The following is a 12047-nucleotide window of genomic DNA, read 5'->3' on the forward strand; positions in this document are numbered from 1 at the left end:
CGCCGGAGGACCAGGTTCGATTCCTCGCATGGATATGAGGGGCGACTCCCATGTTGGTGACCCCTGTCATGGTAATGCTGATCGTTGCTGAAGGTGGCGTGAAAACTTACTGACTCTTCAATAGTCACTGATGCGTACGTAAAATATATTCGTGCATACAGCATCCGTCCTCTCACTGGTGCAGCGAAATGCTTTCTTGAAGTCATGGAATTAAAGACATCTTGAAAATATATTTTAAAGTTTGTATGTACATAGAATCGATGTGTACAACACATTCCAAGTTAAACTAAACTATAGAAATATGTATTTTCCAATTCGAGTACTCATTGTCCAAATTGGGTCGGTCGGGTGGCCTAGTGGTTAAAGCGTTCGCTCGTCACGCTGAAACCCCGGGTTCGATTCCCGACATGGGTACAATGTGTGAAGCCCATTTTTGCTGTCCCCCGCCGTGATATTTCTGGAATATTGCTAAAAGCGGCGTAAAACCGAACTCACTCACTCTTTGTCCAAATTTACAATCGCCCAAGACCCCAGCCGTTTCGGGCTAGCGAATAACTGGCGCGTAGCTGGCCTGTGATAGACGTGGATTCGCGAAATTTTGTTCAGTACGGAAGCGTCCTCGTGCCACATGAAAATAGTATGTTTTTATCTCCTCCGTAGGACTTTTTATCACATGGCTAGAATATTGCTAAGTGCGGCGTTAAGCAATAATTAAACAAATAACTTTCCATCTCTTCAGTGGGACTTTCGATCTCATATATTAAATACTTTTGGGAAATATTTTGCATATGTTGTGCATATTTCTGTCGTTCTTTGAACACCTCATATTTTTATGGTTTCGTTTCACAAGAAAAATAATGGTATGGCATAGTCCATAGTTAATGCGTGATGTGTATCAGTAGATAACATTGTGGAAGTATCCATCCACCGATCCACCAGGACGTCACAATGACGTCACATGACGTCACTAAAGAATATGACAGTAGGTTATTACTTGTATCTACTTGTATCTTCATCAACGTGATGTTTCTTCTTCACCGTGTTTCTTCATCAACAAATGATTCAACATGTTTTCTTGTGCCTTCCGCCATGATATTGCTGGATTAGTGCTAAAAGCGGTGTAAAACCACACTCACTCACTCACTCATCAACACGTGTTTCTTTAAAAACATGGTACTCAGTGATGACAAGATATTTACAGACATCAGTACACTTGGCAGCCAAGTCAATAGACACACAAATATACATATTTAAGAGGTTCCAGGAGTTTTCAATGGGTTACCTTATATCAATCATGATTGTTAAATTGCTGATTTGGGGAATATTTCAATTCATTTTACTGGTTAAAAGCCATCACAGACAGAAATAGAAAGTCGACATACTAAGTGAATTTCCCCATTCAGTCAGATACTAACTAATCAGTTAGTAAATATTTGCTAATTAGACTAGTATAGATGCTATTGAGACTAGTACACATTACTTATCAGCTAGTAGAGGTTACTATCCATCTTTCAAAGAATCTTCTTATAATTTACTCACTGCAATGGTTTATTTACTGAGCTTGTTCGGGTTCAGGCTTGCTGACTTGGTTGATGCATGTCATCGTATCCCAATTGCCTGGATCGATGCTCATGGTGTCAATCACTGGATTGTCTGGTCCAGACTCAATTATTTACAGACCGCCGGCATGCAGCTGGAATATTGCTGAGTGCGGCATTAAACAACTAATAAACAAACAAATAAACTAAGTTTGTAGTAAGTTTTACTACACTAAAATGATACTCGTTTCTTGTTCATTTTACGCCCCCTGTTGACAGCTGCTGAACACAATTTGTAAAAAAAAACCAAGTAAATAACAAATGACAAACAATACAGGTAAAAAACAACATGTAATGATTTGCAGTAGCATTTAAGGTTTAGACCGCTTGGATCCGGTCAATGACCTAAATGTCTTGCCCTTGTTGATAGGCATATCATGAGCAAAGATATACCTGATCAAGATAAGAGAATCTTTATCTATCTGTTCGTTTCTTTGAACGAAAAACTACCAAATCACACGTTCGTACAATGCGTAGAATAACACAACACTTACTGCACAAAAACATATTTCAGCGTTCACAAACGGAAAAACTGTTAGTAACTAAATATTTAGATGTTCATTTCATAAAATTTATTCCATGTCTCCCTGGCAGAATACGTCATTCGTTCGCCTTCCGTGTGTTCTTCACAGGCTCGAATCCCGCAGACAACACAGCGTTTTTCGTGGGAATTGTCATCAAGTTGTATGACAGGGAAAAAAGAAGTTCCGTCATTGCCAAGTGGTGTTTAACTGACAATTCAGTCAGTTAATGCCCGTTCAAAGACAAAGAAGCCATGGTTTAAGTTTAGTTACACAATGCTACAAAAAGTAATTGATAGGTAAATATAACATTCAACTTATTCTTGCTTTACACTTGCAAACTATAGTAACCTCCCTTCTCACTGAGTATACGTAATAAAGTTCAAAATGTTGTCAGTCACGAACAAATAACATTAACAATAACATGAAGCCAACATGTAGCTAACAATCTGACCCATTATCATCTCCTGGTTTCCTCAAAATGGCGAGCGTGACACTGATCAAAGCGGAAGTCAGGAATGTCACGTGGTCTTGCCGCCGAAACTGAAATACGAAACCCTTCTCTCCACCGCTGTCGTGTGCCATCTACTAGGCAGGATAGTAAATTCGCTGTCTACTAACCTTTTGGCCGCTGTTACTAATTAAGTTAGTTGAATTCGCTAGGCTTCTTTCTCAGTGATATGTGGTACATGAGCGTTACGATGATACAAGAATACATATACCAGTGAGACTATATAGTCCGGATATGTATATATCTTTGTATAGCCTCCCTGCTTAAACACATACACACACATGTGTAGCGCGGTCTGTTTGTGTACCTAATACTTTTGTTAACTTTTTCTGAGAGGCAGCTATTTTATTAAGTTAATTAAAGTGCAAGGAGAGACATGCTTTTATTCAAGCACTCCAGCAGAATCAGACAAGCACGATACAAACAAACGGAATATTGGGTGCAAAATATAACGTAGCAAAATAAACACCATAGGCAAAACGTAACTTTGTGCAAACTGCATAGGCCAAATAATAAATATTTAAGATAAATATTGATACTGGATTCATAGAATACAACAGCGATCTCAAAGGCAAGAATTCAAAGCGCATCGTTATTAACGCATGTTATAATGATTCCATACATATTGATGCCTATTTTCGCCTGTGAACAGAATGCATTTATCGACAGTTCCATTAAAACATTTACTCAAGATCGAGTTCATATTTTGAGACAGGGAATCACGATCTTATAGAAGAAAAATAAAAAAAACAAACACTTTTTTTACAATTTACAGTATTGTTAATAACCTATGTCCATCGTATTTACATGGCACGTTACCACCCAAAGTATCAACTTTTAGTATGAGTTACGAAATAAGAACAATATGAATTTGCCGCATGCACAAACAGCTACATACCAACAATCATTTATACCTTCTTCAATCAAACTATGGAATGAGTAACCCCCTGAATACAGAAGTGCAACATCATTACCAAATTTTAAACATATGATTAAAACAGCCATTGCAGCTCCACCTCCATACTTCTCAACCGGCAACCGAAGAGATACTATTTTGCATATAGGTCTTTAGCAACCCATGCTTGGCACAAAAAGCCACTATGCTTGTTGTAAGAGGCGACTAACGGGATCGGGTGGTCAGGCCCGCTGATTTGATTGATGCATGTCATCGATCCCAATTGCGTGGATGCATGCTCATGATATCAATCACTGGATTATCTGGTCCAGACTCGATTATTTACACAGCCCGCCGTCATATAGCTGGAATATTGGTGAGGGCGGTGTTAAACAACAAACAAAATGATTCACTACAGTTTTGGACATGTTTATACTTCTGTAAACAGACCAGTGTTAACAAAGATGACTGCAGCGAGAATGACCGCATCAACGCCAACATCTTGGACAGCAAGACCGGGAACCTCATCCACGTGAGTGAATGAGTGGAACATCACGGCGGCATGGACCAGGCACACTTGTGACAACTCAAACGTGATCCCCGCCATCTCGATACGACGACGACAGCCTAATCTTAAGGCTTGAGCACTCGATCATCATTCGAGTCGGCGCTCAGGGAAAGCACGAACGACAGTGACCAATTCAGAGCTGGAAATTCCTCGGGTTCAGTGTGCAAGAGCACGTGTATACCCAGAATACTTTAGGCTCCAAGCACTCTATTGGTCTTTGTAAGTGGGGGACTTCATTGTATAGGAGGGACGGTATCGCTTGTATCGCTTGTATCGCTGATCGTACTCTCAGTCACTGGATTGTCTGACCCACACTTGACTTGATGTAGCTGGAATATAACTCTTTGTGTCGTTTAACGACATTCGCACATTTTATGCACTCAGTGCACACATACTTGCTGTTCGCATTCATTTTCTTGTTTTGTTTCTGTCTGATGTTGAGCTATACTTCAAGAAGACAACACGATTAACGACAGCCGTGCCGAGGCTACTATTTATTGACCGGATATCTAGACATATCAGACACCATTACTCCATAACGTTTTATTCTTAAATGCCATAAAAACAATCTTGGAGTAAATACAATACTAGGATATGTTATGTTGTAAGACACGGTAAGGGAAGACCTTAAGAATCCAGGGTCCTCTGCATCTCAGCCTCGGTTCGCGACTAGAGGGGCACGGGTGGCCCAGTCGTCTAAGTCGCCGCAATTCGCTGTGCAGAGTTGCGTCCCTTGGGTACGCCAAAAACCTATGAGTGTGAGTTCGAATCCTGGCTCGCCCCGATTATATTTCTAAATTTGTCAGCACCATACCCGTGCTCGTGGGTTTCCCCGAAGTGGTAAACGTCAGAGACCTGCATCACTTCGGGCTTTCCTCCCACATTAAGCTGACACGCCGCGATATAACTGGAATACTGTCAAAAGCGGCTTTAAACCCAACTCACTCACCCACTCACTCGCGACAAGATCCCCCAAAAATGAACAGTTCGTGAGCCGGATAGCGACTGCATGGCGATATGATAATGACCTCATAGCGAGCGTATAAAGACCTGGGCCCCGTTGCACAAAGCTATCTTAGCGCTTAGGTGATCATAACTCCCATACTTTAACATAGGCGTCTTAGCGTTAAGATCGCTTTGTGCAACGGGGCCCTTGTCGTTGCACTGATCGTTGCCTGAACAATGTTAAGTTTTTCCTAAATCAGCAGACGTTGTCGCTACCAGGTACCCATTGACACCTAGTCCTCTTTATCCAATTCTTCACCTACACCCTCAGTGTCTGAAGCGAAAATGGACCCTAGTATTGGCACCATTGGAGCCCCGGAGTAGTTAATTTTCTCAGAAAATCGTTTAAGACCGGAGATGTCACCAGCCTTTAGTAAAACCCGCTTGAAAACTTCACCAACGTACAGTAGGTGAGAGAGCGTGTAAACCCTTCGCGGAAGTGAGAGCCTCAAAACTTCGCGTTTCTGCAAACCTTCCGCCAAAGTAGTTCCTTGTTTGTAGCTGTAGTGTACACCCTTGACGCCCCCTTCGATGTATAAAGCGCAGTTGAGAGCTCTCGCTGGGTAGTCGTTGGGGGATATGTGAGTTAAAGCCTTTTCAGCATCTACATGTACAGCACAACCAACAGGTTCAATAATTGGAACGTTTGCCCTCTTCAAAATCTCACCAAACTCTCGCGACATTGCTACTCTGTACCGCAAGTAGTCCTCGTCAATGACCTCTTGCAATCCAACAGCAATGGCGTCAAGATCCCTTCCGGTGAGACCTCCGTACTCAGGAGATCCTTCCGACCACAACATCTCATACGCGAATTTATCAAATAGTTCCTTGTCATGTGTTGCAAAGAAACCTCCCGTATTTGCCAATCCATCCTTCTTCGCCGAGACGTAACAACCATCAACACATGAAAACATCTCAGCGACGATTTCCTGTATTGGTTTATTCTCAAACCCTGGCTCACTTTCTTTTATGAAGAATGCATTCTCAGCAAACCGACATCCATCCATGAACACTGGTATGCTTCTTGAACCACATAGCTGCTGCAGGCGCTTTAAGTTGCCCATGGAAACAGGCTGTCCCGCGCGTTCGTTGTTCGTCACCGTGATAACAACAACGGTTACGTCATCTAGAATGTTGTTGAGTTGTTCACAGTCAATGTTGCCGCCGAATTTGTTTCCACGTGTCTCTTTGCAAGGTATCTCGATGCATTTCCCTCCTTGTCGTGTTATATTGTGTTCTGTGGTGAAGAACAAGCCATTACTAGCCACCACGGAACCCGCCTTTAAGACTAAACGGAAGAGAAGCGTTTCCGCCGCTCTGCCTTGATGGACTGGTATCACGTGTTGGAACTTCGTGATTGTTTGGACAGACTTTTTAAACCGTTCAAAACTGGTTGAATTTTTGTAACTTTCGTCAGCTCCCATAATGGCTGCCCATTGGTCTTGACTCATTGCGCATGCTCCAGAATCCGTACACAGATCTATGATCACGTGACGAGAATGGAGACAAAAAGGCTCAAACCGAGCTGCTGTGAGATGCTTGACCCGCTCTTCTCGCGTGACCTTTGGTAGAGGTTCTACTACTTTTATCTTGAACGGCTCCATCTTGAAAAAGCATAAAGGTTGGTGGTTACAAGGCATGTCGTGTTTATATGCGTGAGAATGCGAGGTGAGGTGAGGTGAGGTGAGGTGAGGTGAAATCGGGATTAACGTCGCGTTCAAGATTATTGCGCTTAAATGGCGACGCGCATGCGTGTGTGTCAGTATCTGCTTGTACTTGTCCGGACTTATGCCTATTTTATAGTGCCATTCCCCTGCTATTCTTTGCCGCATCTCAACTCAGACACGGTATACAGGCTTCCAGCGGACCAGTCCTTGTTTTATCCCCGTAAAGCGGAGTACCGGGCAGGGTAACAACAAGTACCATTTTATAACGGGGAATGCGAGGGTGACAAGAAGAGAGACATTACTTAAAGAGGAGAGTGAGTGAGTGAGTTATTATTTAACGTCACATGGGCAATATTTCAGCCATATCGTGACTAGCTTAAAGAGGAGAAGTAGAGCATAGGTCGTGTACATGTGTAAGAATACCAGGAACACACGATCACGTGACGATAGTTTTTTTTATCTCGAATAATCATCAATGACCTGATTGTTGGTTGGTTGGTTTGTTGTTTAACGCCGCACTCAGCAATATTCCAGCTATATGAAGGCGGTCTGTAAATAATCGAGTCTGGACCAGACAATCCAGTGATTGATATCATGAGCATCGATCCACGCAATTGGGATCGATGATATGCATCAACCAAGTCAGCAAGCCTGACCACCCGATCCCGTTAGTCGCCTTTTACGACAAGTATAGTCGCCTTTTACGGCAAGCCTGGGTTGCTGAAGACATATTTTACCCCCTAATCTTCACGGGTCACAATGACCTGAATAAAAATACCAGGTTAGTAATATTTCATGTCCGAATAAAAATATTTTCTTCATTGTTATCATATAATTTTGTGACTGTGGACAAGACCTTGTAGTGAGGGGTAACATCAGACAATTTAACCTCCCACATCTGTGACACAATGTTTGTTAAACATTCTTACTGCAGGCATGACCCGAGGCCCCCCTACGCCTTGGTTGCACTAACGGTATCGGTATAGACGAGAACTATTGTGTAACATGGGGCTATATGTTGTTTAAGGATACCGTGATGTTATTCGTAAAGTGTGTTGAGTTTTTTAAACGTGAATCAAAAAGATATCTCGTCGCTGTGTCATAAAGATAACATTGCACACAACTAACATGCCTCGAAGGAATTTATTCTGAATTATCTCCCCTCTTGAGCGGCCGAAATGCCGCAGATGACAAACCAAAGGGGCCATCTCAAATTCCAAGGAGGAAGAAAAGGGAGCCAGTTTTGAGAAGTTTGGATCGTCCCAATTCCCAGGGAGGAAGAAAAGGGAGCCAGTTTTGACATGTGGGTATTGAGAGATGTCCTTCCACCTATCGCTAACACGGTTTTCCCGACGACGGATCATCTTATTCGCTGTCCTGATTTTCAGCCACAGGAACTCGTTATTGGTCAGTAAATAAAAATATATACCCCCTATATGTAAGTAGAGAACATACATATAGGGGGTATATATTTTTATTTACTGACCAATAACGAGTTCCTGTGCTTTCGGAATATGTTGTAATGAACAATTCTATTAGGATATTAAGTTTTCCTAAACTAAGGTATTTTAAATCAAATTATATTTCAAAATTCATTTATAATTAATTACATGTATTTTATCAAGCTAGATTGTGTCATTGTTTTGATACATTAAATTGTCTGTGTTCACACACACACACACACACACACACACACACACACACACACACACACACACACTACAAGGTCACATCAGGTCACAATATTACATGAAATCAATGAAATATTTAATGGACATTAATTGTGAAAGGCCGGGTGCCAAAACGATGGTTGACGGACTATAACGAAAACCGAGAATACAAAAATGAGAATAGACTACGTACAGTCAGGTAAGGATGTCTGTCCATGTCCGCCTACGAGCAGCTAATCAGGAGACTGCCACACAGCTCGAGACTGAACGTGATCTGAATCATCCTGGTCTTTTAATGAGGGTTGATAAAAATATAACCCTGGTCAGCCAATGAGCTGCCTTGGAATGAGTTCACAATGCGATGTCATGTAACCCGATAACACCGAGTCCTCACATAAACTGAATGAGTTCGTTATGACAAACAATCTATCGTGTCCACAAACATCAATGTAACTATGACCCCGTGGAACAGGTGTTGGGACACGTGACTGTCTTATCTGTATTGGTCACCCGTAATATAACACATGTAGCAGAACGAACGTACATGTACTTGATTTCTAGACCGGTAGATATTTGCCGTTATTTTATTTTTGTTGAGTTGTATATTTTTTCGCCAATCAAGACTTTTTGTTTAAACAGTAATTTATCATGGCTGTGCAGGTTCCCCCCCCCCCCCCCCCCCCCCCAAAAAAAAAAAATAGAGGAAAACTCTAGCATTTTTGAACATTTGATTATATTTTCAGTAGTTTCACGCCAAGAAATGTAATAAGTTAATGTCAAAAGTCAGTGTCAAATAAACAAAGATGGCGGATGCAGTACAATTTCGAAGTTAAACCAGCACTTTTAAAACATCGGGTATAGCTTCCGCGCACCCAAAGAATAAAACAATGCGCTTTGATATGTGCTTTTATCAGGTCACCTGTTTCCTCTAGCATCCCTGTCACTCATGATGCTGTATAAGATGTCAGGGGTATATTTAAGGGCATCTGGATATTTGCTAATAATTATACGCTGGTAATTATGTTGGTGTATTTAACATCTGTGTTAGTCGGATTACTGTATATGTATATGATCGTACTATGTGCAAGCCTTGATTATGCTTCTAATCAAGTTTGTCAGCATCCTACCCGTGGCCGCGGGTATCACCATATGGTAAACCTGATACCTGTATCACTTCGGGATTTCCTCCCACATTAAACTGTCGCGTCGTGATATAACTGGAATACTGCTGAAAGCGGCGTTAAACCCAACTCACTCACTCACACGGTTGCATCGCGACGTGTCAGCTGTCTGTGGGAGGAAAGTAACCCTCGTGTATTCACCCGACCCGTGAAGATCCGGGTTTGAATAGGTCTTTAGCAACCTGTGCTTGTCGTAAGCGGAGACTAACGGGATCGGGTGGTCAGGCTCGCTGACTTAGTTGATGTATGTCATCGTATCCCAGATCGATGCTCATGATGTCCATCCCTGGATTGCTTGGTCCAGAATCAATTATTTACAGACTGCCGTCAAATAGCTTGAATATTGATGAGTACGGCCTTAAACAACAAACAAACAATGCAGATGTAAGACTGACCAACCGGTTTTGATAGTCGAGAAAATCAGACTTTCAATCAGTATGGCTTCTATATGGGACAAATTGATCTTTGTTTGGGAGACATGTTTCAGAAGACTTTAGGGTTTAAAATATTTTTTTACTTTAACCGCTGTTGATAATCATTACACTCAGATGAAATGGAAGAAAGGTACTTCTGCGTGTAGTCACCGGATTGTCTGGTCAAGACTCGATTATTTACAGACCGCCGTCAAATAACTGGAATATTGCCGAGTGTGGCGTTAAACAAACGAACAATTAAACAAAGTAGTCAGCCCAGATCTGGTCGAATTTCTTTACGTGGCAGTGTCAGCGTACATGCTAGTCATTGCGTGCATATTATCACATACTGATTGTGTAAACTTATCACCGTCTCTTGACACAGTGCACTGAAGAGTCGGTGGTATATCGCAAGCGCCAGTGCAGGTATCTTCTACTCAAAGTTTGCTAAGGATTGATGATAAAGATTGATACTCAAGTACACAATGATACGGAACTCACTTTCATGATGAAAGGACCGAGGCATGCAGTCCATTATGATGTGGACGAGGTACTTGAAAACTTGTGTTTGGACAGGCAGTGATCGCATCGCGTCTATCACATACGCGCTGTTGAGAGTTGAGTATTTAGACAATCAATTTGTTTTCGTGATCAGTTTGGGTAGGATACTCTAATGTTGACGGGTGATCTGACTGATTATTGGCCACATGTTGTTTGTTGGTGTTGTGTGACAACGGAATATTGTTCATTTGACATGTTTTGACGCAATATTGTCTTTGGCTATTTCAGCAGATGCACATAATTTGACGTATTCCCTTTGAAAGTGGTTCTCGTGGGTTTCACCGAAGTGGTAAATGTCTGAGACCTGCATCACTTCGGTCTTTCCTCTCACATTAAACTGACACGCCCCCTTGATATATCTGGAATACTGTTAAAAAGGGGCGTTAAACCCAACTCACTCACTCACTCATCACTCACTGTGATCTGCTGCATTAATCCATTATTTTCTAAAAGTCGTCTGAATTCCCTGATTTCTAATAGCTCAGGTTTACCAGTGAACGTTGAAATCCATCATGTACATGGATTCCCGTTTCAATTCTTCTATGAGCAAGGGGGGCACGGGTGGCCCAGTCGTCTAAGGCGCCTAAGGCGCTGCGTCAGAAACCTATGATTGTGGGTTCGAATCCCGGTTCACCCTAATTAGGTTTCTAGGTTTGTCAGCACCATACCTGTGCTCGTGGGTTTCACCAAAGTGGTAAACGTCTGAGACCTGCATCACTTCGGGATTTCCTCTCACATCAAGCTGACACGTCGTGATATAACGAATAATGTTAAAAGCGGCGTTAAACCAAATTCACCCACTCACTCTATGAGCAGGAAAAAACTCATCAAAGAAGAGTGTGGCTGGAGGCTTATCCTTAGAAGGAAGTGGACGATATTATCATACAACTTGCGTTGTTTAACTAAATAAGCTATATTTGCCATTATATGTATTATATTAAGTACATTATCTATTGTACGATTCCAACTATTTCATGAATCACCATCAAATAATGATACCAGCTCGTTCTCGTAAGCTGAAATGGTTTCCAAAACTTATTATGTAGAAAAAATACCGAAAGTAGTGAGAATGTAGGCAATGTATAAATTTCACCACTGCCTAGAGTTTCCCTTAGAAACACGGCCAATATATCCTTCTGTGAGAATTTGGATAAAACACAACCAAAACTCATGATCTTTGGGAATGGAATCATCGGAATCTGTTTTGGCGGATTATCGAGACCTGTTTTCAGGGAATCTGTTCATTCGTGAGCTTACAACAGGAAAATATAATGACAATTGTGCTGCCTAAATCAAATGCTTTCTTGCCTCATAATAGCCAGTTGAGGTCAACTCCACACATGATAACAAAGTGTCCAGCAGCCTTGAGATCTGTGACTCTACTGCTGGAACAAACAGATTCGACTAATATCTCCGACTTAAACCATGTTATGATTGATATATAAGTTTGTCTATAA

At 41.7% G+C, this 12047-nt stretch overlaps 1 protein-coding gene across 1 annotated transcript; it reads right to left on the reverse strand.

Moving 5' to 3' along the window:
* Positions 1 to 4601: 4601 nt before the first annotated feature.
* LOC139459256 (tryptophanase-like) lies at positions 4602 to 8652 on the reverse strand. The gene is made up of 2 exons (XM_071240704.1): positions 8629 to 8652; positions 4602 to 6702 (listed from the first exon to the last, which is right to left on the reverse strand). The coding sequence occupies exons 1-2, from the start codon at positions 8650 to 8652 to the stop codon at positions 5332 to 5334; spliced, it is 1395 nt and encodes a 464-aa protein (XP_071096805.1). The 3' UTR covers positions 4602 to 5331.
* Between the last annotated feature and the right edge of the window lie 3395 nt (positions 8653 to 12047).

The sequence above is a fragment of the Haliotis cracherodii genome, unplaced genomic scaffold (genome assembly GCF_022045235.1).
Source record: "Haliotis cracherodii isolate W230 unplaced genomic scaffold, xgHalCrac1.p SCAF_13, whole genome shotgun sequence".
NCBI classification, from domain to species: Eukaryota; Metazoa; Mollusca; class Gastropoda; order Lepetellida; family Haliotidae; genus Haliotis; species Haliotis cracherodii.